Below are 26,352 nucleotides of genomic sequence, written 5' to 3' on the forward strand. Positions count from 1 at the left end.
AATGATAACCTTGGTTTTGAAGGAGGAGCTTTGAAATGTGTCTGATACTTTCAATTATGTGGTCAATAAGATTTATGATAAACACGATTTATGGTAGGGATTTATAGACTGAATAAATGTAGCTGGTGTGACACCATTTAGTATAAGAAGGACTCTTGATAGTTAAATCACAACCTCCAGCAATTTTTTAAAAAATGTCAATATGTTTACAACTGCCCACCTTCACTAGTTGTATGGATTGTTGTAGTTTGCATGTAGTGACTTTTTAGCCTTCACCATTCCTTTATTTTCTTGGAACCTTTCTTCACAGAGCACTTGACGTGATGAGAGGGTCAATGGTTTTTTCTGATTGCATCATCAAATATTTTACAAAGTAAAGTTAGCAAATTTCAAAACATGCATCATCACAATGCACTTTATGAAATATCTTAGTAGTTATTTTCTATAACTCCACTCATTAGGAAGCACTCCTAAGTTCTGAATATTTCCTGGAATGTAACACTTACACACAGTTTTCCAGTGAAATGGCAATTAGAGTGCATTTATAGTACATTTAAACCGGCAGTTTTCAGACCTGCCATGAACTGCACATATTTATACGTATGCTGCAATATCTGTGCACACAGTCTTTTGGTTTCTAATGTAGCAAGCATTTTTGTATATTAGTATTGCAGAATTGCAGTGGAAAAAGATGTTCCGCTTCCCCTAGTAACATTAACCTTAATGCAGAAACCAATCCATGGCAGTTGCTTTCAGGACAAATTCATTGTGCAGTGATGTTTGGGATGAAAGTGTTGGGGTTAACACTGTGGCCTTACAGTGCCAGGAACTTGGATTCTAATTCTGACAAATTTTCTGTGTTGAATGTATATATTCTCTCTGTGTTCTCTGAAGGTGTCACTCCAGGTATTCCGGCTTTCCTCCCACATTTCAATGATGTGTGCATTGAATTTATTAAATTCTAAATTGGCCCAGAAAGAGTAAGTGTAGGTGTGTATAATGAAGAGTGCCTTTTCCAGATGAATGTAGGCAGCTTGTCATTTGCTTCAGCTGCAAAGGGGTTTGGTCAGTACAATGATAACGGTGAAGGGTGTCCATTGCAGACCCCCAGCTTAGATCCTCAGAGACAAGGTGTTCTCGTCTTATACAGGGACAAGAAATGATGACTAGATTTTGATTTTTGACAGAAGATGGCACTAACATATACACCCTATGTGCTCATGCTCATTTGTGCCCTTTGACATAGGCATACTGTATCCGTTTTCTTCCCCATGCCCACATACACAGAATCATCAGAAGACCTGCCCTATTGTGAAGCCCATCTCTGACTTTATTTTAGGCTGCCTTTAGAGTGCCTCGTGTTACTTGGCCCAATGCCACTAATTATCCGTTTGGAAGTGTGGTATGCAGCTTTTCAGATATGTTGTGTGGCGTCCTAAGAAACATCTCCATTTCCAGCTTGAGCTGGCATGTGGGCCACGTTACTCAACTGTTAAGGGAAATTTTCAAAAAGATGGCTACGGATTGCACCCAAACTCTTGGAACACAGTTTAGGTTTGAAAGTTGTGGTACCAAAGCTTTATGTAGAGAGCATGGTGGGTGGCCGAAATTCCTTACCCGGCCAGGGATGCCCAGTGTGTGGAAGGACTGGGGAGAGAGTATTATCAGGACAGTTTCTCCCCCGGGCCAATAGAGGGCAGACCCCTTGGTTTTGAGCACCCTTTTGGATCCCGTGGCCCCCGCCAAGTGTCGCATGGACCTTTCCAGGGCCTTATTCTGTCACACCCGGTGCTCTATAAAAAGGAGCCGCCTCACTCCATTGGGATGCCAGAGTCGGGAGGATGGAGACAAAGCCTGAGGCGGATGGACTGGCAGCAAGAAGGGACTGAGCGTTGGTGTGGTGCGGTGTTGGTAATTTGTGCACTTTTGCTGTAAATAAATACGGGTGTTGAGCTGAACCTGTGTCCTGCCTGTGTGTGTCCGGGTTAGGGTGGCTGTACGCCCCCTGGTGGCGTCACAAGGACTACTTGTTGAGTTTGCTGGGCAGTGGATGGAGAGAGTCACAGCACAAAGGCACATAGCTATAAGCGTGTTATAAGTGGAACATTTTGTATTGCTTCAGAATTTTGGGATTTATCTTCATTTTGAGTTTAATTTAGTTTTCTATCCTTTTAGCTTGCAAAGTGTCTTTAATTGAAAGTAATGAAAGACACTATATAAAATAAAGACTGACTACAGACTGTCAGTGAGGAACAGCGTTTTTATTGGCGTCTCCCAGCCTTTGCTGCTCCTGCCTTTCACTGGGTTGCCCATTGGTCATCGGTATGGTAGGTGCAATGTAAACATAGACGGCCACCAGACCATTTAACACATTGAACCAAAACCTTTTAACGTGTTGAACCCTAGACAGAGACACACACATATTTGGAAAGAATTTCTACATTTCTAATGAAGAAGTTTATATTCTGTATTTGTGGAAAGCTGCTGACAGAATGGGGTAGAACAGTTTTGTCCATTGGCCTCCGCCTTCTGCTTGCTTGTTTCTAACTAACACAAGTGTGCTGGGAAAGATTTAGTATGTCTGACCAATGCAGGTAGATCTAGGCAATGGAAGCACTCATAATTTTAAGCATTTTGTGACAGTCAGATTGTGTTATCCTTGTTAAAGTCTGGTGGGATCGTTTTACCCAGTGCCGCTTCGGAGAGTCTTCAGCCTTAATCTGTGTTACTGATTTAATTAGTTCCTTTCTCAATTATATCTCCCCAACCCAACGTGTCCCTAGCTGTGTGGCATGAATAGGTAGCGAAACACACATCTTTATTGCCAGAAAGAAAAAGGAGGAGGCGGCGGAGAAGCCAGAATGTAGATCATATCAGCTCGTTAATTTCCACTCTTTCTGCCGCGTTCATCTCCTCCTGTTGATCGGCAGACACCTTTATAGCTCCTTCACAACAGACAGCAGTGCTTCCGGCCTGGTTTTCTTTGGTAATCCAGTGGACAGAGCAAAATTATATCATAAAGATTTCAATGGGTCACTGAGAGCAGGGCACCACAGATAAGGAAGTTCCTGCATCTGACATGTTTAATATTTTAAATTATGAGATTAATGAATCATTTTGTCCACCTGAGGAGATCAATAATGAGATCAAGCCAAGCTTTGACTGAAATCAAAGCATGAAGTTTCGCTGCAGATCCTTTCCAAACCCAGCCTGCTTGCTTACTCCCAGATCAACTTACATCACAATCTTGGACCCCTTCCTCTCCTTCCAGCCCTCCTCCTCCTCCACTGGTCTTTTCACTGTCACTCAGCCCACACGACAGTGCATCTCCTAGAACTCATGATGAGTCATTTAATAAAAACTGTTGTTTTATCCTTATTTTAAGAGCCTGTATGCAGGTACCATGTCCATTGGGACATCAGGAGTGACTTTAAGGCCTCTGAGCTTTCTGCTATTACTCTACATTGCTAACTAGAGGTGGGCAGTCATCCTCGTTGTCCAGCCAATCTGACTTCATTCTTGTACAGTTATTTAACTTATTTACAAATTCGTAGTTTCTGACAGTGATTATTGTTTGTGTTGAGTATCTCGCCTCTTAACAATCTGTCAGTTGAGCAGAATTTCTACACCACTTGTTTGGAGTCCAGTTTCCAGGGGGATTTTGTAGCTACTGATTAGTAGCAAAATATTTTCTTCCACAACTGCTGTATTAGTTAGTGGTCAGATGTCAGTCTTATATTTAAATTCTTGCTGACAAAGGAAAAACAAGTAGAGCCGTGCCACCTGTCCAGGTTCATGGTACTTGATACTGACGGAGTTGTGGCTGTGAGGCTAGGGATATGCACTGGCAATCGGAAGGTTGCCGGTTCGAATCCCGTAAATGCCCAAAGGGACTCTGCTCTGTTGGGCCCTTCAGCAAGGCCCTTAACCTGCAATTGCCGAGCGCTTTGAGTAGTGAGAAAAGCGCTATATAAATACAAAGAATTATTATTATTATGGTGAAGTGGCAATACAACGGCACATTACAAGCATTTCTCTGCATACGTGTCCTAATCTGATGCCTCCTACCACGTATTAGGTAGGTGTATGTAATGTTTGCACGCTCTATACGGAGTTGTTTTGGGCAGTTGATCAGCCGAATATAGAGGAACAGTCTATTTGCTTTAACATGTAGATGTATATAGATGTAAATTAATGGAAGGAATTATTAAGGAAAAGATTGAGCAAAACATGGCAGGAACAGTAGTTTTACTGAACTGTCAGCACAGGTTCAAACAAGAAGGTCATGTTTTACTAACATGCTGGACTTCTATGAGGAAGCAACAAAAGGATATGACCAGAGTGGAGCAAATGAGATTATTTATCTTGACTTTCAGAAAGCATTTGATAAGGTGCCACATGAGAGGGTGGGCATCAAACTAAAAGAAGTGGGAATTCAGGATGTTGTGTGTAGATTGGTGCAGAATTGGCTCAGACACAGGAAGCAGAGGGTGATTGTGTGAGAAACCCTATCAGAATTGAGTGATGTTAAGAGTGGTGATCAGCATGGGGGCTGTGCTGCGGCCGCTGCTATTTTTTAATATAAATAAATAATTTGGATAGGAGCAGAAATAACAAGCAAGTTAAGTTTGCGGATAAGACCATCCTAGGTGGATTGGCAGATAATACAGAATCAGTTGAATCACCACAGAAGGATTTGGACAGCAGACAGGCTTGGGCAGATTTGTGGCAGATAAAATGTATTGTCAGTAAATTTAAAGAATTACACATAGGGAGTCAAAATGTTAGGGCTGAATACACAATGGGAGGTCAGAAAATCGAGAGTACACCTTAAGAGAAGAATTTAGAAGTTGTAGTGGACTCTAAGCTATCAACTTTCCGACAGTGTTCAGAAGCCATTAAGCAGACTAACAGAATGTCAGGTTATATAGCGCCCTGACGTGTGGAGTACAAGTCACAGGAGGTTCTGCTGAAGCTTTATAACACACTGGTGAGGCCTCATCTGGAGTCCTGTGTGCAGTTTGGGTCTCCAGGCTACAAAAAGGACATAGCACTAGAAAAGGTCCAGAGAAGAGCGACTAGGCTGATTCCAGGGCTACAGGTGATGAGTTATGAGGAAAGATTAAAAGCCTTTACAATTTAAGAAAAAGAAGATGAAGAGGAGACCTGACTGAAGTGTTTAAAATGATGAAGGGAATTAGTCCAGTGGATCAAGGCAGTGACTTTAAAACGAGTTCATCAAGAACACAGGGACACTGTTGGAAACTTGCTAAGGGGAAATTTCACACAAACATTAGGAAGTTTTTCTTCACACAAAGAAACACAGTATGGCATACAGTAAGTGACCAAGGAATGTGGTGGGCAGTAGGACTTTAGGGACCTTCAAAACTCAACTTAATGTTATCTATAATAATAAAAGGCAAAGCCCTCACTGACTGACTGACTCACTCATCACTAATTCTCCAACTTCCCGTGTAGGTGGAAGGCTGAAATTTGGCAGGCTCATTCCTTACAGCTTACTTACAAAAGTTAGGCAGGTTTCATTTCGAAATTCAAAGCGTAATGGTCATAACTGGAACATATTTTTTGTCCATATACTGTAATGGAGGAGGCGGAGTCACGTATCGCGTCATCACGCCTCCTACGTAATCACGTGAACTAAAAACAAGGAAGAGATTTACAGCACGAGTCAAACGCGGGAACGAAGGTAAATGACGTTAATTTTTGACTGTCTTTTAATACTGTGTAAGCATACATATTAACACATGTGCAATTAAACGTGTGCATTTACGGGGTGATTTCTCAGGCTTAAAAGCTCACCTTTTATCAAACGCGGGAACAAAGGTAACTGATGTTGTTCACTGTCTTTTAATACTGTGTAACCATACATATTAACACATGTCCAATTAAACGTGTGCATTTACGGGGTGATTTTTCAGGCTTAAAAGCTCGCCTTTTACTAAAAAGGTAAATGCAAAACTATTTTCAATCACTTTATTGAAACGCTCCCGTTAAGGATTGCAATAACATATTCGCGAGATAAAAGAACGAAGTAGGGGGAAATGGAGGAAGAGCCGCGAACAGCTAAGAGCAAAAAATGAATTAAACAATTGAGAACGGAGCGAGTTAAGCATACAAGCATGTTCATAAGGGAAAGAAAGCACGGTGTAAAACGTAAGTTTAAATTAAGTTTATAGAAACGCTCCCACTGCGGATTGCAATAACATATTCGCGAGATAAAAGTTTAATGAGAACACACGAGGTATAAACGAACCACACGCCGTGGTGCAACGTTAGGGGCAACAGTTTCAACCATTCTATGATCTGCTTCTCGCAACTGAAAGACGGCACATGGCGGATGTTAGCCGACTTGCTGACCGCAACGTTAGGGGCTTCAACTATGGCGCTGACGCCACATCTCAGTGCCAACACTTTGCAGACTGTACTTAAAAGACACGCCCTCCTCACTGGACAGTTAAAAACACCAATCAAACTAACGATGACATCAAGTATTACCCAATCAAAAGTAGGAAAGGAGGCATCTTCATAAAATGCGTGTGGGATGATTTGCATGAGACGCTGCTTTAAAAAAAAAAATGATAAAAAAAATACGGGATAAATCCCGTCCAGTATTGATTCAAAACGGGACGCGCAATTTCATTCTCAAACGCGGCACGATTCCGTATTTTAAAGGACGGGTGGCAACCCTACAGTGCCAGGTAACCACCCATACAATCACATTGTGATTCAGACTAGGAATGCAATGAATGTAATTACCCCGATCTACATACAAGGCGAAAGTCTTGCAACATTCAAAGATGATGGTTTGGGATAAGTACACCATACAACATAAAAGAGCTTATGAAGCCTTGAACCGAAAAAAGGAAGATCTCAGAGATCGTAAAAAAAAAAATAGGAGGTAATGTCGTTTTACTCGCTGTACATTTTAGTCAAACATTACCAGTTATTCCACTAGGAAGACCAGCAGATCAACTCAACGCGTGTTTAAAATCCATGCTTCTCCCACGCTCGGTTATATGTCGCGTGTTCTCGGGTAGGTGCACCAAAAAATGTATACATTTAAGCATGTAATGGGCAAACAAAAAATGAGGTATACCCGAAGGCACTGCAGTAGTACTTAATGTAACTGTACTTCTTAAATGTTAATGTTTTACTGTTTAATAATTTATACGCTTCTTATATGTTGTTCAAATTCTTTTATCAAAATACCACTGACAGCGCAATGCACGATAACATGGAGTGAATACACCATACGCATCCGCCCACGGCTGCCCTGCTGTGCGCAGATAGGAGTTGATTCTACAATAAAATAAAATAAACATAAAAAGAGTAAAACAATCATCACCCATAAAGCGGATAGTAGACGTGACGTACTATATGTGTACCACATTTCAAGTGTATAGGTGAAACGGTTTGCGAGCTACAGGTCATTTAAAATCCTGGACAGACACACAAATTGCCACGGTAGCAAATTACAGAAGAAGATTTTACTGTTTAATAATTTATATTTATATGAAATGTGCTTCTTATACAGTGGTGTGAAAAACTATTTGCCCCCTTCCTGATTTCTTATTCTTTTGCATGTTTGTCACACAAAATGTTTCTGATCATCAAACACATTTAACCATTAGTCAAATATAACACAAGTAAACACAAAATGCAGTTTGTAAATGGTAGTTTTTATTATTTAGGGAGAAAAAAAAATCCAAACCTACATGGCCCTGTGTGAAAAAGTAATTGCCCCCTGAACCTAATAACTGGTTGGGCCACCCTTAGCAGCAATAACTGCAATCAAGCGTTTGCGATAACTTGCAATGAGTCTTTTACAGCGCTCTGGAGGAATTTTGGCCCACTCATCTTTGCAAAATTGTTGTAATTCAGCTTTATTTGAGGGTTTTCTAGCATGAACCGCCTTTTTAAGGTCATGCCATAGCATCTCAATTGGATTCAGGTCAGGACTTTGACTAGGCCACTCCAAAGTCTTCATTTTGTTTTTCTTCAGCCATTCAGAGGTGGATTTGCTGGTGTGTTTTGGGTCATTGTCCTGTTGCAGCACCCAAGATCGCTTCAGCTTGAGTTGACGAACAGATGGCCGGACATTCTCCTTCAGGATTTTTTGGTAGACAGTAGAATTCATGGTTCCATCTATCACAGCAAGCCTTCCAGGTCCTGAAGCAGCAAAACAACCCCAGACCATCACACTACCACCACCATATTTTACTGTTGGTATGATGTTCTTTTTCTGAAATGCTGTGTTCCTTTTACGTCAGATGTAACGGGACATTTGCCTTCCAAAAAGTTCAACTTTTGACTCATCAGTCCACAAGGTATTTTCCCAAAAGTCTTGGCAATCATTGAGATGTTTCTTAGCAAAATTGAGACGAGCCCTAATGTTCTTTTTGCTTAACAGTGGTTTGCGTCTTGGAAATCTGCCATGCAGGCCGTTTTTGCCCAGTCTCTTTCTTATGGTGGAGTCGTGAACACTGACCTTAATTGAGGCAAGTGAGGCCCGCAGTTCTTTAGACGTTGTCCTGGGGTCTTTTGTGACCTCTCGGATGAGTCGTCTCTGCGCTCTTGGGGTAATTTTGGTCGGCCGGCCACTCCTGGGAAGGTTCACCACTGTTCCATGTTTTTGCCATTTGTGGATAATGGCTCTCACTGTGGTTCGCTGGAGTCCCAAAGCTTTAGAAATGGCTTTATAACCTTTACCAGACTGATAGATCTCAATTACTTCTGTTCTCATTTGTTCCTGAATTTCTTTGGATCTTGGCATGATGTCTAGCTTTTGAGGTGCTTTTGGTCTACTTCTCTGTGTCAGGCAGCTCCTATTTAAGTGATTTCTTGATTGAAACAGGTGTGGCAGTAATCAGGCCTGGGGGTGGCTACGGAAATTGAACTCAGGTGTGATACACCACAGTTAGGTTATTTTTTAACAAGGGGGCAATTACTTTTTCACACAGGGCCATGTAGGTTTGGATTTTTTTTCTCCCTAAATAATAAACACCATCATTTAAAAACTGCATTTTGTGTTTACTTGTGTTATATTTGACTAATGGTTAAATGTGTTTGATGATCAGAAACATTTTGTGTGACAAACATGCAAAAGAATAAGAAATCAGGAAGGGGGCAAATAGTTTTTCACACCACTGTATATTACTTCATATTCTCATATGATAATGATGTTAATGTTTATATTGATTTCTGTGTTATTAAAACTGCATGTATGTGTGTATATGTATATATATATATATATATATATATATATATATACTAGCAAAATACCCGCGCTTTGCAGCGGAGAAGTAGTGTGTTAAAGAGGTTATGAAAAAAAAAGGAAACATTTTAAAAATAACGTAACATGATTGTCAATGAAAGCCCAAAGTCTTATGTGTGTGTTTATGTATGTGTGTATATATATATGTAGATGTGTATATGTAGATATGTATATATATGTATATGTATATAAATGTTTATGTGTGTGTATATATTATATATATAATATATATATATATATATATATATATATAAAAGACAGCAACAGTTATAACAATGACAACACAATTACATTGACAATCATGTTACGTTATTTTTAAAATGTTTCCTTTTTTTTTCATAACCTCTTTAACACACTACTTCTCCGCTGCGAAGCGCGGGTATTTTGCTAGTCTATACTAATAAAAGGCAAAGCCCTCACTGACTCACTCACTCACTCACTGACTGACTGACTCACTCATCACTAATTCTCCAACTTCCCGTGTAGGTGGAAGGCTGAAATTTGGCAGGCTCATTCCTTACAGCTTACTTACAAAAGTTAGGCAGGTTTCATTTCGAAATTCAAAACGTAATGGTCATAACTGGAACATATTTTTTGTCCATACACTGTAATGGAGGAGGCGGAGTCACGTATCGCGTCATCACGCCTCCTACGTAATCACGTGAACTAAAAACAAGGAAGAGATTTACAGCACGAGTCACACGCGGGAACGAAGGTAAATGACGTTAATTTTTGACTGTCTTTTAATACTGTGTGAGCATACATATTAACACATGTGCAATTAAACGTGTGCATTTACGGGGTGATTTCTCAGGCTTAAAAGCTCACCTTTTATCAAACGCGGGAACAAAGGTAACTGACGTTGTTCACTGTCTTTTAATACTGTGTAACCATACATATTAACACATGTCCAATTAAACGTGTGCATTTACGGGGTGATTTCTCAGGCTTAAAAGCTCGCCTTTTACTAAAAAGGTAAATGCAAAACTATTTTCAATCAGTTTATTGAAACGCTCCCGTTAAGGATTGCAATAACATATTCGCGAGATAAAAGAACGAAGTAGGGGGAAATGGAGGAACAGCCGCAAACAGCGAAGAGCAAAAAATTAATTAAACAATTGAGAACGGACCGAGTTAAGCATACAAGCATGTTCATAAGGGAAAGAAAGCACGGTGTAAAACGTAAGTTTAAATTAAGTTTATAGAAACGCTCCCGCTGCGGATTGCAATAACATATTCGCGAGATAAAAGTTTAATGAGAACACACACACGAGGTATAAACGAACCACACGCCGTGGCGCAACGTTAGGGGCAACAGTTTCAACCATTCTATGATCTGCTTCTCGCAACTGAAAGACGGCACATGGCGGATGTTAGCCGACTTGCTGACCGCAACGTTAGGGGCTTCAACTATGGCGCTGACGCCACATCTCAGTGCCAACACTTTGCAGACTCTACTTAAAAGACACGCCCTCCTCACTGGACAGTTAAAAACACCAATCAAACTAACGATGACATCAAGTATTACCCAATCAAAAGTAGGAAAGGAGGCATCTTCATAAAATGCGTGTGGGATGATTTGCATGAGACGCTGCTTTAAAAAAAAAATTATAAAAAAAATATGGGATAAATCCCGTCCAGTATTGATTCAAAACGGGACGCGCAATTTCATTCTCAAACGCGGCACGATTCCGTATTTTAAAGGACGGGTGGCAACCCTACAGTGCCAGGTAACCACCCATACAATCAGATTGTGATTCAGACTAGGAATGCAATGAATGTAATTACCCCGATCTACATACAAGGCGAAAGTCTTGCAACATTCAAAGATGATGGTTTGGGATAATTAGTACTTATTAACTACACCATGGAACATAAAACAGCTTATGAAGCCTTGAACCGAAAAAAGCAAGATCTCAGAGATCGTAAAAAAAAAAAAGGAGGTAATGTCGTTTTACTCGCTGTAGATTTTAGTCAAACATTACCAGTTATTCCACGAGGGAGACCAGCAGATGAACTCAACGCGTGTTTAAAATCCATGCTTCTCCCACGGTCGGTTATATGTCGCGTGTTCTCGGGTAGGTACACCAAAAAATGTATACATTTAAGCATGTAATGGGCAAAGAAAAAATGAGGTATACCCGAAGGCACTGCAGTAGTACTCAATGTAACTTTACTTCTTAAATGTTAATGTTTTACTGTTTAATAATTTATATGCTTCTTATATATTGTTCAAATTTTTTTATCAAAATACCAGTGACAGCGCAATGCACGATAACATGGAGTGAATACACCATACGCATCTGCCCACGGCCGCCCTGGTGTGCGCAGATAGGAGTTGATTCTAAAATAAAATAAACATAAAAAGAGTGATACAATCATCACCCATAAAGCGGATAGCAGACGTGACGTATTATATGTGTACCACATTTCAAGTCAATAGGTGAAACGGTTTGCAAGCTACAGGTGATTTAAAATCCTGGACAGACCAACGAAAAGCCACGGTAGCAAATTATAGAAGAAGATTTTACTGTTTAATAATTTATATTTATATGAAATGTGCTTCTTATATATTACTTCATATTCTCATATGATAATGATGTTAATGTTGTTTATATTGATTTCTATGTTATTGTAAGTGCATCTATGTGTGTATATGTATGTATGTATGTGTGTGTGTATATATATATATATATATATATATATATATATATATATATAAAATATATGTGTATATGTATATATATATGACAGCAACACTCATAACAATGACAACACAATTACATTGACAATCATGTTACGTTATTTTTAAAATGTTTCCTTTACTTTTTCATAACCTCTTTAACACACTACTTCTCCGCTGCGAAGCGCGGGTATTTTGCTAGTTTTGGAATAATTAAGAAGATTGCATTGGCAAGCTTTGTTGGGCTGAATGACGTGTTCTCATCTAGATTGTTCTAATAAAAGGTGGATGTATGTATGTTCTTTATCATGAAAGCTGTCATTTTGCGTAAACACTGTAGAATTGTGTGTACTGTATGTGCGTTGCTTTTTTTATGTAATCAGTAGCCTCCTAGGTTCTTTTTTTAATTGATGAACAAGAAGAAATTCTTCTAAACTGCACATTAGCATATTAACCTTGTTTTACACATGCCCCCGCAATATTCACACCTGGGATCCTCAGCAGTGATGGGCTGAACACTTTTAGGAATATAGCACACTGTTGGCTTCACCTCGTTTTCTACCACTCAGTGGGTATCCCTGTTTTTACTTTCAGAATCTAAATTAGGAAGGAAGGAATGACCCCTAACCCCTGCTGTTTTGGTGATATACAGTCATATGAAAAAGTTTGGGAACCCCTCTCAGCCTGCATAATAATTGACTCTCCTTTCAACAAAAAAGATAACAGTGGTCTGTCTTTCATTTCCTAGAAACATCGGAGTACTGGGGTGTTTTCTGAACAAAGATTTTTAGTGACGCAGTATTTAGTTGTATGAAATTAAATCAAATGTGAAAAACTGGCAGTGCACAAATGTGGGTCCCCTTGTCATTTTGCTGATTTGAATGCCTGTCACTGCGCAATGCTGATTACTTAACAACATCAAATTGGTTGGATGAGCTCGTCAAGCCTTGAACTTCATAGACAGGTGTGTCCAATCATGAGATATAAAGGGATTTAAAGTGGTCAATTACAAGTTGTGCTTCCATTTGACTCTCCTCTGAAGAGTGACAGCATGGGATCCTCAAAGTGACTCTCCAAAGATCTGAAAACAAAGATTGTTGAGTCTCCTGGTTTAGGGGAAGGCTACAAAAAGCCATCTCAGAGGTTTAAACTGTCGATTTCAACTGTAAGGAATGGAATCAGGAAATGGAAGGCCACAGGCACAGTTGCTGTTAAACCCAGCAAGTCTGGCAGGCCAAGAAAAATACAGGAGTGGCATATGGGCAGGATTGTGAGAATGGTGACACACAACCCACAGATCACCTCCAAAGGCCTGCAAGGACATCTTGCTACAGATGGTGTATCTGTACATCGTTCTACAATTCAGCACAATTTGCACAAAGAACATCTGTATGGCAGGGTGATGAGAAAGAAGCCCTTTCTGCACTCGTGCCACAAACAGAGTCGCTTGTTGTATGCCAGTGCTCATTTAGACAAGCCAGATTCATTTGGAACAAAGGGCTTTGGACTGATGAGACAAAAATGGAGTTATCTGGTCATAACAAAAAGCGCTTTGCATGGCGGAAGAAGAACACCGCATTCAGGGAAAAACACCTGCTACCTACTGTCAAATTTGGTGGAGGTTCCATCATGCTGTAGGGCTGTGTGGCTAGTTCAGGGACTGGGGCCCTTGTTAAAGTTAAGGGTCGGATGAGTTCAACCCAGTATCAACAAATTCTTCAGGATAATGTTCAAGCATCAGTCACAAAGTTGAAGTTACGCAGGGGTTGGATATTTCAACAAGACAATGACCCAAAACACAGTTGGAAATCTACAAAGGCATTCATGCAGAGGGAGAAGTACAATGTTCTGGAATGGCCGTCACAGTCCCCTGACTTGAATATCATTGAAAATCTATGGGATGATTTGAAGCAGGTTGTCCATCAAATTGAACTGAACTGGAGAGATTTTGTATGAAGAATGGTCAACAATACCTCCATCCAGAATCCAGACACTCATCAGAGGCTGTAGGAGGACAGCGTCTAGAGGCCAAAAGGAGGCTCAACTAAGTATTGATGTCATATCTCTGTTGGGGGGCCCAAATTAATGCACCTGTCTAATTTTGTTATGATGTATATTGCATATTTTCTGTTAATCCAATAAACTTAATGTCACTGCTGAAATCCTACTGTCTCCATAAGGCATGTCAGATATTAAAAGGAAGTTGCTAGTTTGACAGGTCAGCCAATGAGAAACAAAAATCCAAAGAAGTAAGAGGGGCTCCCAAACATTTTCATAAGACTGTAATAACACACTTTAATTTGTCTGTTCATTTCCTGTACAAACCAGACATTAATACCCAACACTAGATGTTAAACAAATGAAATTAAATAGCCTGAATGATTCAAATCAGTAACACACAGCAAAGTTTGCATCACATAGTCAGCCTTGAGCAGTTAGAGAGTAGTTTATACATAAGGGCTTGGCCAGAGAGAGTGTTGTGTATGGCAAGCTTCAGGATAGAGCAACTGAAGAGCCAAGAGAATCCAACAAAGAATCTTTATTTTGTCTATTCAGAGATGCTGTTGAAATCTCTTTTATACAGTTCCTTGATGACTGGCAGTGTAAGATTTATAGAAACAAAGCAATAGTTGCATTATAGTAAAACTGAACAACATATAACTTATCAATGGCCATGTTATTCATCTAATCATTACTATGTAGCTAAAACAAATCATATACTAACTGAAAAGGTCTCCACTGTTTTTTTTTCTTGGACAATCTGCAGTATTAACCTTAGTACTGTATGAGTGGATTTTTGAGGATGCATTTGTATTTGCATGTATCCCATCAGCCCTCCGACTGCTTTCTCCCCGGAAAAGACTTATGCATTCCAGTCATATTGAATTCTTAGGTTTACATTTGTGATCTATTCAGTTAACAACTACACCTTATCTGAATAACTGTAATGTATTTAAAGGAATATCTTGTCTACTCTGGTGTTTTTCAGTGGAGGGTATGGTGCACAGAGGAAAAGCTTAAAAACCTACCAAATACATCAATTTTTCAAGCCAAGACAATTGTCGAGTATTGATCCGTGCCTTCTGTGTTTCCGATGCATGTTTGTGATAACAAAAGGGATCTGGAAATAATCATTTTATCATGTATTCCTGGCAGTATTTTTACCATTGTGAGGACACGTTTTCTATTTTCTTGTGCGAATTCTCACATAAATATGGAACTAAATTGACCAACAACATAGCACAAAGAGTGATTTGGTCTGTCAACAGACGACGACCCCCCGGGGGGTGTGAAAGGTGGTTGTGCAGAAAGACTTTTAGTACTTTTAAAAATCATGTCTTTTATAATGGCTGAATCTTATAATATTGGTATTTTTTGGTTAGAGAATGACAGGTATTAACTATTGTACATGTGGCTATGTGGCTCAGTAGTTGACAACTGTCTTAGCTTGAAAAATGGACGTTTGGTAAGTTTTTAGCTTTTCCTCCATGTCCCATAGACTACAACGTAAAGTGCCAGTACAAGCAAGATAGTTTTTTAAATTAATAGAAAGTAATTAACTTTAGAACACAATGTTGTGTGGCAAATGCATATATAGCATGTTTGTAAAGAAATAAGTTTGTCTTGAAAAATATTGAACTTGTACTTTTAACACACAAGTCTTATTACTGCATTATATTAACCCCAATACAGTAAGTACTGGGGACAAATCAAGTATAATCAATAATAATGTATTGTTTTATTATATATACCTCTGTGTGTGTGTACAGTATGTGTATATATGTATATAGATATATAATATATATATGTGTGTGGTACACATATACTACATGACGTGGTATATATATATATTGTAAACCACTAGGGGGCGTACCACCGCCCTAACCCAGACACACACACACCATTCAGTTCTTCTACTAGTCCTTTTCCCTACACTCCTCTTCAGGCATTGTCCTCTCCTCCCGACTCTGGCCACTTATGGAGTGAGGCGGCTCCTTTTTATAAGGCACCTGGATGGACTCCAGGTGCCTAATGAGCTTTTTCCGGCCACACTTCTGGGTGTGGCGGAAGCGTGCCCAAATAAGGCCCTGGAAAGGTCCATGTGCCCCCTGGCTGTGGCCACAGGTTCCAACAGGGTTGAGCCTCCATGCTCATAACCCATGGCCCCACTGAAAACCAAGGGGGCTGCCCTCTATCCCGACAATCCTCCTTTTGGGCATCCTGGCCAGGCAAGGGTCCCGGCCATCCGCCACAATATATAATATATGTGTGTATGTGTATATGTATGTATGTGTATGTGTATGTGTATATGTATGTATGTATGTATGTATGTATGTATGTATGTATGTATGTGTATATATATTTATATATATATATGTATGTATGTGTAATATATATATATATATATATATATATATATATATATATATATATATATGTATATATATATATGTATGTATGTAGCAGGGCAGCCGTTCTCATCCCTACGACCTTCGCCGTCACTTCCTCTACCTATTCATATCTTAAAATCATTCTTGAGGCAGATTGAAGACTTAAGTGCCGCTGAAGTGAAAAATTAAAGAAAACCTACTAAGTAATTGCAAGACAAACACTGACTTAATCAGTTTTAAAGCGAAAAGATGCCGATGAAAGAAGAGAAGAAGCGGGCTGCTAGGGTGGAGAAAAGAAGAGCTGCTCAGGAAGCAGCAAGCGCATCAACCTCTGAGCAAACGAATGATAAATGTACGGAGAAAGAGCAGGAAAACTAGGAATGCTCAAGTGTATTCACTGCACGTTATCATGCAGTGCGCTGTTACTAGTGTAAAATATTACAAATAACTAGATTTTATGAAATTTTCTAAACACTTACATTGTAAATCATAAATTTTCAGAACAGAGGTGAACGGGAGTGAATATATGAGAACTTTTCACAAACCCTTGGACCCCAGCTCTGCCAGTAGAGTAACCACTAGCCACTGGAACAATTGATGCTCATACAAGTTGGTACCTTTAGATCAGCAGACAGGCAGCAGCGCAGGTGGACGACTGCCTTGGGCTATGAGTAGAGTCAGGCCCAGTCCACTCTATTTCACTAAGCCACTCTTATTCATTACCCATGTGTGTTGTTTCTTGAAAAATACTAAGTAGCATGGTGGAGTCTGTCAGTTGAATGCATTTATTTATTTATTTCGGTCTAGCCCAACCCCTTTTCATTCATCAGTATATCCATAAGTGGTAACCACTACACTACATAGTGTATTTGCTATAAAGCTGTGCATTACTAAGGAGGCAAGAAACAGAAAGTGTTGCAGTCCTTTTATGGCCATTTTAATGTCTTTATTAAGCAGAGACTTTGGTGCTTAGCACCAGCTTTAAGTCTTTTAATGTTTTGAAAGTGTACCCAGAATGCTATACGTCCCCTAATCACCACTTGTTTGTTACTTATTGCAGGGTGTCGGGTAGCAATTGTAACCGACTGCTGCCATGTTCCGAAACAGCTTGAAGATGCTACTAAGTGGAGGCAAGTCGAGCCGCAAGAATCGCAACAGCGGTAAGTCACCTGACTGCTGTAGGTTGTGAGAGCCAGTCAGGATATACTGTTTGTCCTTACCTTTCAAAAAGAAAACACAAGCAGCAAAGACTCAATTAGGTTTTCATACATTTCTAAGCATTACTCTGTGTTAATTCCTCTCCTTCATTGCATATGACATTCTGCAGAACTAGCATGGATGAATGAAAGGGAAATATCACTATATAAATCACTGCTATTGCATATAATAAGCTAAAAGAGAAACACTGAGGAATCATTATAGGCTGTTATGTCTGCATTGTGGCAGTGTCTCTTTGAAAGATGCATTATGAAATATAGATTTTAAATGTAAGGACTGTCATAGGTAAGAAATAGTGACATCTTTACAAAATACATTTCATGGCAGTCATATTTACAGCACACTTAAAGATAACAGCATAAAGATATAATTATTGTTACATCTCTCTCTGAGTGATTTGAGCAATAGAGACATTTCCAGTTCATCAGAATTTTCGCATATTTCATTTTTATTCCAATAACACACAGATTCAATATTAAGTATTTCCTGGATGTGTTGTATATAAACATATTTCTTGAATCAATAACATCAGCACTTGGATTCATGCTATTTTATCGAAAAAACTGAGATAAGACGACATTACAGAGTGTCAACTCCTTATAGAATATTAAATGAGGGCAAATCATCCCGTCATACTCTGGACTAGCCTTGATTTGTACAACTCACAAGTAGTGAAGACTTCATGCTTTCATTAGGGTCCTTTTAGTGGTCTTACCTGAAGAAATATCAAATGGCAACAAACAAATTCAAAATGAAATGTCAGACTCCTGTCTTTAATCAAATGCTGTGATCACTTTACACTCTGGGTTAGAAATGCAGTAATACGTAACCCTCTACAGATACATTAACCTTCTGCAGATAGCATTTATAGTTTATTTTTTACAATTGTTATTTAGATAGATAGATAGACAGACAGATACTTTATTAATCCGAATGGGAAATTCATAAATTATTTATTTTTAAGTATGTGTACTTTCATTAATTGATTTATTTTATTAATTGCATTTTATGTTCTTGTGTATTCTTATCATTTATCATCATATTGTAGTAAATTGTTTTTAATTTTATCCAATGTTATTTGTCTTGGTGATTTTTGTGATTTTATTTATTGTATTGCAGAACAGTGAATCTGTTGCAACTTTTGGTTTCTTTTTTAACCAAGTTATAATAAAATGAAAAATAAACACTAATACATTAGATTGGCCGCTTCAGAATCCAGACCTCTGCACAGCTAGAGCTGCGTTGGATCAACGGGGAGAGGGCAAACTAGGAAAGGCAGCAGGTCAAAAGATGAGCAAATATAGATAATAGATAACACTGTGTATGTGTGCTCATCAGTGTCTTTAGGTGAAGCTCAGTGCCGTAAAGCATACACAAATTTAACCAGCACACAGCTTCATTTAGTTCACGACAGATTAAAAAAGCTGCCTAAGAAGGGCAAGCACTATTATTAAAGATTTCAGTCAGTGTGTTCCCTCTTTAATTTAGCACCGTAATCTCTCACACCAATAGGGACAGGGAAAGCTTTTATCCACACTTAAGGCAGCTCAGCAGTGAGCCGTACTAACAAATGAACAAGTGTTTCTTGTACTGTCTGCTGTATCCACTGTCGTTGCTGTATTTATTGTCTGTTATTTGTACCATCCTATTTCAATTCCGTAGGAAACGTGTTAGTAAGAATTTAATTGTACTGTGTACTCGTGATAAGAAATCTAAGCTTCAAACTGAACTTGACGGTGCTGTCTAAATAATATTTTGGGTAGTACTGGATGACACGTCGGCTTCAGTGCTTAGCTTTGTTTTTTAATCAAGAGCTGACACTCTGGTATTGACCCCTTTTTATGCAGATCGAAGCCAAGGAGGCCAAACACATAAAATAATGTCTTTGTTAAATAAATCAAATAGGCATAAGGAAAAAAAAAGTCAGAATATAAAAGTACAAAGTAAAAGAGAAAACCACACAACCTGGTGCCATCCTGGACATTTCTGCAAAGGCTTCACAACAACATCTGCCTGATTGATGGGTTGCCCTAGACTTCCCTTTAATAAACTAACGGAGTCACGCTTCTCCACTTTGCCACCAAGTGTGGCCCTATTTTGGCTAGGAGGTACTTTGCTTTCCTGCCCACATTTAATAGTTTTCCATTGTCCCCCCACCTCTTTATTATTATCTGTTGTGTTGCCTGTTCACTAACATTATTCTGTCAGGTGACACTTCATTGGTGGCCCTGCCGTTCACAATTCTGGGACAGTATGCTGTACCCTGGCAGTGCCCGTCCTCACACTCTGGAATTAAAGCACCACTGCTGCTGCATGTTAGCCCATCTTTCTCTCTGTTTGATCCTGTCCTTTGCTGAACTTTTGCATTTTTCCCTGACCGCTCTTCATCACACCTGGTTTGTTGCATACATCTTGAGAGATTTATCTTGCTGAAGTGGAAGTAAAATCCTGTGTACAGGTTATTTCTTCTTCTTCTTTGACTTTGTATTTAGTTTTAAATTGCTTGTTTTACTGAGAGGCCCAGTACTTGTTATTTTATCCTGTTTAAGCATCTTTTGTTGTGATTTACAGTAAAGTGGAAAGTGACTGCCGACAAACGCGAGTGACAATTTAACCTTGATATTTAACAAGAAGTGCATTTTTGAGGAGAATGTTAAAGGAAGGAAACTCTTAATTGGCCCCATGCTGTTACTGCTTTGTTGCATTCTCAGTTGAACTTGCCATGCAAGCTTTTGATCCCCAAGCCACGTAACAGGAGATGGTTGTCTGTTTTGCATTTGTCTCTGTCTGCTAAAAACAATGGACTCCACAAGCTGACCATGTTGTTTTAGAAGAGTTTCCTTTCATTTTCTGCGTGGTGGGGGGTGGGAAGGTGCCTGGTAATTTGATCCCGGCCTGTTTTTCTCTGGTTAATTGTTACCAGCTTGTAGTGCCGCTCACTGACATCATGAAGGCGGAATGAAGAGTACTTTCTGTCGGCTTTACCCTCTTCTGCAGCATTATAAATGGAGCTGCAGCCTGCTGGCTAAATTGTTAGCAGAGAAAGAGAAGAAGGTAGGAATCGGGCTAGCAGGTAAAACCTAATTTTGTGCTCAATCCTGGAGTTCAGATTCAACCTCTGATTTATTGTGGGACAAGTCACTTCTGATTGCTTGACCATTTGGCAGTAAGATCTGAGAGGATACATGTTTTATGTGGGGCCTCACAGTGTACAATATACTACAGTAGGTATTGTCGTTTTCCACCTCCAACTTTTCATTTCCTATGCAGCGTTGACAGTGTCTGTTGTTGGCATAATGGTCTTTGAAGTAAAACAGAAGCAAGACTCTATGCGTCCCTGTTAGTTCTTCAGTAGCTGTCATTATCCTGTGTTTGGGACAGCTGGAAGCCCTAAGGTTTCCCCCAGTTAGGTATGGCATTAGCCTCTTTATGTTACCCACAGATTGAATTGTAGGTTTGTCTAAACATGACTGCTTGAACCAAGCTTTAACTCTGTGGAAAGATATACATTTGTGTTTTATGTACCCTTTTCTTTTAGTTAGCTTTGCTGAAATTTGCTTAGATAACATTTTCTTTGCCATTTCCATCATTTTGTTCATTTCCACCGTAGTGTTAGGTGTAAATATATACCACGTGAAATAAATTGATTCAATAGCTGATGTAGATGGCTTACTGCTCCAAAAGTTTGTATTTGACTAACTAACTAAATAACTAACTAGTTCACTTAATTCAGTTTTTTGCATTAGGAATTTATTTTTTCGCTTTCTCCCAACCTACTCTCCAGTGTGGCCTTCCCCTCAGCTCTTTGTACAGGAACCCTGGAGAAATTGCAGGTTAAGGGCCTTGCTGAAGAGCCCATCTGATTAGCATTTCTTTTGGAGGGAGTCGAACCAGTAACCTCCCAGTTAACCAACACAGATCCTTTGGCCAGAGAGCAACCACTCCAACTGTGTCGCTGATTGCATGAAGTTTGTATGTTCTTTCCTTGTCCATGTGGATTTTCTCTGGAAACCCAAGTTTCTTCTAACGTCCCAAAAATGTTTATTTTCATTGGACTGGAAACTGGAGACTGGCCTGGTATAAGTAAGCGTGGGTGTTTAAGACAATGTGCCCTAATGCAGAACAGTGTGCTCTAAACCAGGGGTGGGCAGATTCAGTCCTGGAGGGCCGCAGTGGTTGCAGGTTTTTGTTCCAACCCAGTTGCTTAATTAAAAACCAATCCTTGTCAATTATTTAATTGCATGGCTTGCTAGTGCTTTAACTCTGCCATGTCAGGTCATTCTCATATCCTAGATTTATTTTCCTTTCTAAGGATATCATCCAAATGATTTGAAGTCTAAAACAGATGAGTTATTCTCAGTGCTTCACTTTTTTCTCTTCACTTTCCTTCCAAGTATTTAATTAAACCAAATAGTGCGTGATAAATACACACAGGTGTAAATGGTAACAAGCTAAATGGAGAAATGCTGGTCTCTTTTGTCATTTGCGTGGTATTGCTAATTAGGAGCAATTAAAAACCAAGAATACAGCTGTTTAAGACTAAAATAAGCAATAAGGGTTCAAAATCTTAACGAGTGAGACAACTAAAGTGAAGCTAAAGTGTTACTTGAGCAATAAGGGTTTCTTATTAAGCAATTGGGTTGGAGCAAAAACCTGCAGCCACTGCAGCCCTCCAGGACTGAATTTGCCCACCCCTGCTCTAAACAATCAGTGTTGGTTCCTTGCATGTGTTCGATGTTGCCCAGTTGAGCCTGTAATCACAAATACAGATTTAGAGAAAAGATAGTTGCTTCCATAGTTTGCAATTAATAGCCACTGGCTTTTACTTCAGGCTAGTTTTTTTAATGTTTTTTGGTTGTTTTCAATAAAATGTTAACTTATTACTTTGTACTTTTTGTTAATGCTTGTATACAAAAATAAAACAGCCCATGTGCATAGTGTAACTGCTTCTTTATTTATGTATTGTGAGCACTGGTAGGCTGTTTTGTCTTGGTAGACTACTTTCTCCTTTTGTATTATTAATATGTAGCCTTTGTCAGAATACCTCAAATCTCCCAGACTTATCACTGTTTATAAGGTACTGTACCATATAACTTCTCCCCACCTTCCCTTCTACATGTATAACCTCAGGCAATTAGGTGTGGTAAAAGACAAGCAGGATTTAAATTACAATTTAAATAATGTATTCTTGATAATATTCATAAATAATAACAATATGCAAAGTACATTTGAATATTGGCAACCATACAACCTAATAAATGGTGATGTGTAGTTTCAGGCGGTACATAGACTTGTTAGTTATTTAAAATGTCTCTAGTTAAGGCATCATTTCTGATCAGCTTTCTTAAGAACAGGCCGCATGCCTGTCTCAAAATGGCTGCCGAGATGTCCTCTTCATTGTGTTGTCCTTTTCAGTTCATGGTGTGAGATGGTCTTTCATCAGTTTGGTAAGAGAGAGAGAGAGCTGGGTAAAGCAAGCAGATTTATAGTTTTTCTGTCCAACCCCTACAGCCAATCGGACGTCATGGAACTTAAAGGCTTTTAATACAAGCCAATTCCAAACAGCCGTTCTTCAGACCAACAGAGGGGCAGAGAACATCTTCATACCTGCCACCCCCCAAAATCATTTGTTGAGCTAAAGTTTGCCAGCTAGGCAGTCTGGCTTTCCTGTGGGGGTTGACTGAGAAACAGCAGAGAAACATTTACCAACATTTACGCACTTCTCGAAACCCTGTCGTAAAATTCAAAGAGACTCATTCCTAAAAGGGGGGTAAACATGAATTCTTCTCACTAATGTAACACTAAGTTACAAATAAAGACATACAAAATATTTATCAACTTGTATGCAAAATTTCACATCACAACATAGGTTAAGTGAGTTGCTCAAGGTCACAAAGTTAGTCCAACACCTTAGGCACTACTGAGAGACGCTTCCTAATTCATCACTTATTCTTCAATAGAAAAAAAGAAAATGACTTAAGCTTCTCACACATATGAAACATAAAATTACATACAACAATTAGAACAAAAGCGTTCGTATTTATGTTGTGGCTCCTAGATGGCCCTCGGCAATCCTATATACTGTTTATTAAGACTAATATTAAGACTGCATTTCTTAACACATCTCTAGATATAATAAAGCTTTTTATTTTAATCCCGTGCCCACAAACAGTGCACTGATAGCAGTTCTTTTAGAGGAGTGCCTGAGCAGGCTTCTCCAGAAGAGTTTCTGTGCTTTTCAGGTCCTACAGAAAGCTGTTTCCTCACCTATTTTGGCCTTGGATGGGGTGTCACAGGTAGAGTTGGTCCTTTGAAATCAGTCTTGTTCTTCATTGACGTCATCAAGCTTCTTGTTAGTTTTGTGGTCCCTCAGGGATATAGCCGCTGCTTCCAGACACCGACAGACTCCGATGCACTGGGCCTTTTTTCCCCAATCCATCTATCCATTCTCTAACCCGCTGAATCCGAACACAGGGTCACGGGGGTCTGCTGGAGCCAATCCCAGCCAACACAGGGCACAAGGCAGGAAACAATCCTGGGCAGGGTGCCAACCCACCGCAGGACACACACAAACACCAAGCACACACTAGGGCCAATTTAGAATCGCCAATCCACCTAACCTGCATGTCTTTGGACTGTGGGAGGAAACCCGAGCGCCCGGAGGAAACCCACGCAGACACGGGGAGAACATGCAAACTCCATGCAGGGAGGACCCGGGAAGCGAACCCAGGTCCCCAAATCACCCAACTGCGAGGCAGCAGCGCTACCCACTGCGCCACCGTGCCGCCCTTTTTTCCCCAATGGTTTACCTTTTTGTTTTGTGGGAAAGGAGAGAGGTGGATGGTGATGATGGGTTCTAATCAGAGTAATTTCAGCAAACTAAGACAAACCATATATATATATATATATATATATATATATATATATATATATATATACAGTATATTTTTATACCATTAAAGTTCTTAAATTTCCAGTTGATAGATTATTGTTTTTTCCATCTCTAGTTCCAGATTCCAACCATACTTTAACACGCCTTTCAAACCCACTACATGAACACTCCAGTGGTGCATGCCGCAGACAGGGGCTTTACTGGTGAAATCAGACAAAGTTCTTACACTTGGTTCATTACTGGTGTTGGCACAGCCACTGTCCTATTATAAAGAAGAGGAGAGGTAGTTTGATTGAAAAGGAAGTAATAGGAAGTGTCTACACAGAACATTACAGTTACACATAAAGACTATGCTTTGCACACATAGCTGATTTATTTGTTGAGAATCTTCAGATGACCAAAAATTTTGAGATTTCAGCGTACATCCTAAAAGAGCAGCTGATATTTCATTATGTCAAGTGGTTAGCACTGATGCCTCATAACTCTAGAAAATTACATTGGAATCCCAGGCTGGTCACTCTCTGTGTTGAATTTGCATGTTCTGTCTCTGCCTGCATGGGGTTTCCTTCCAGTGATCTGCTGTTTGACCCGTGTCAGAGTGTGATGACTGGTGACTTTACGTTGGCCCGGCTTGACTGAGCATTTGTGGGTTATGTGATAGACTAGTGCCATATACTGGGTTTTTTCTTGCCCTGTGTCAGTTGCTGTCAGAGTAGGCTCTGGATCACTATAAGGTTAAACTTACAAAAATCGGTTCAGAAACTGAATGGATGGATATATTTAGAAGTATTTTAAGATCCTCTCTAAACTTAACTGAAAACCAGAACAGTAGTCGGCTCTAAACGTAAATGGAAGCCATGTAGCGATTAAGAGCTGGCATTATATAGCCATGGGTCTTAGTTTTATTTATTGTCCTTTCCCCCACATGCTCTGATTGAATTGCAAAGGCATGAGAATATTATTTGTACAGCCTGATAATAAAGCACTAATATGGAATGTGGGTTGCATTTGCATAGGCAGAACTCATGTCACAGGCTACTGCCACATCTAGCATTCAAACTAGGTTTCTGCCCTGCGTGCGCCAAGTCAAAATCAACCATCTTAACCAATCGAACCAAAGGAGAGCTTTGCCACGTCTGATGACTAATAGGGCTTTTGACAGCAAAGGGTGTATTTCCATAACAGGCTTGACCCGCTTCAGCTCTGTTACACAATAGTCAATGATTGGGCCAAATGAATGGGCAATGTTTTTTTTTTTTTTTTGATGTCACATATCAAAAAAAAAAAAAAAAAAACAACCTGTATCTTGCAAAATTTCTAAGCTGAAGGACAGTGGACTTAAATTGCATGGAAACGTGATGACTAAAAGTTTTTGATTAATTTCTAAGTTAGGACTCAAAGCTGTTTCCTAGCATGCAATGACTTCACATAATTGAAATTAGGTCAGGTGGTAAATCCCTGAGTGGAACAGTTAATTCAAACAAATCATCCCCGTGACTGCTGTAGAACAGGGGTTCTCAAAGTCGGTCCTGGGGGCCCACTGTGGCTTCAGGTTTTTACTTCAACCAGATTCATAATCAGTGACAACTGCTAATACTGATCTCAATTAATTAGCTGGAATTTTTTTTTCTCTTCTTATTCTACATTAAGAAAGCGCAGCAGAAATATCTCTGCTTTTGCTACAGATTTAAATGCTTAACTCTCTTTTGTTGCTTTCGTTATATTTTGCCCTTTCTCTGTGCAGTTTGCTCCCTTCATTGTATCTTGTTAATGACAATTAAAAATGAACAGAGCAGACACTCAGGCAAACAACACTGAATTGTGAAAGAATGCAACTACTTTAGCGTTAGACCCACAAATTAGAAAACAATAG

General features: G+C 39.5%; 1 protein-coding gene across 8 annotated transcripts in view; it reads left to right on the top strand.

The window, feature by feature from the left end:
- tanc2b (tetratricopeptide repeat, ankyrin repeat and coiled-coil containing 2b) overlaps positions 1–26,352 on the top strand; it is a 473,655-nt gene that overhangs the window by 224,292 nt on the left and 223,011 nt on the right. For all 8 annotated transcript variants that reach the window (XM_051936364.1, XM_051936365.1, XM_051936366.1 and 5 more), the window contains exon 4: positions 17,430–17,529. In XM_051936364.1, coding sequence (XP_051792324.1) covers positions 17,463–17,529 — 67 coding nt within the window. In that variant the 5' untranslated portion in view covers positions 17,430–17,462. The remainder of the gene's footprint in view (positions 1–17,429; positions 17,530–26,352) is intronic.

The sequence above is a fragment of the Erpetoichthys calabaricus genome, chromosome 14 (assembly GCF_900747795.2).
Source record: "Erpetoichthys calabaricus chromosome 14, fErpCal1.3, whole genome shotgun sequence".
Classification (NCBI taxonomy): Eukaryota; Metazoa; Chordata; class Cladistia; order Polypteriformes; family Polypteridae; genus Erpetoichthys; species Erpetoichthys calabaricus.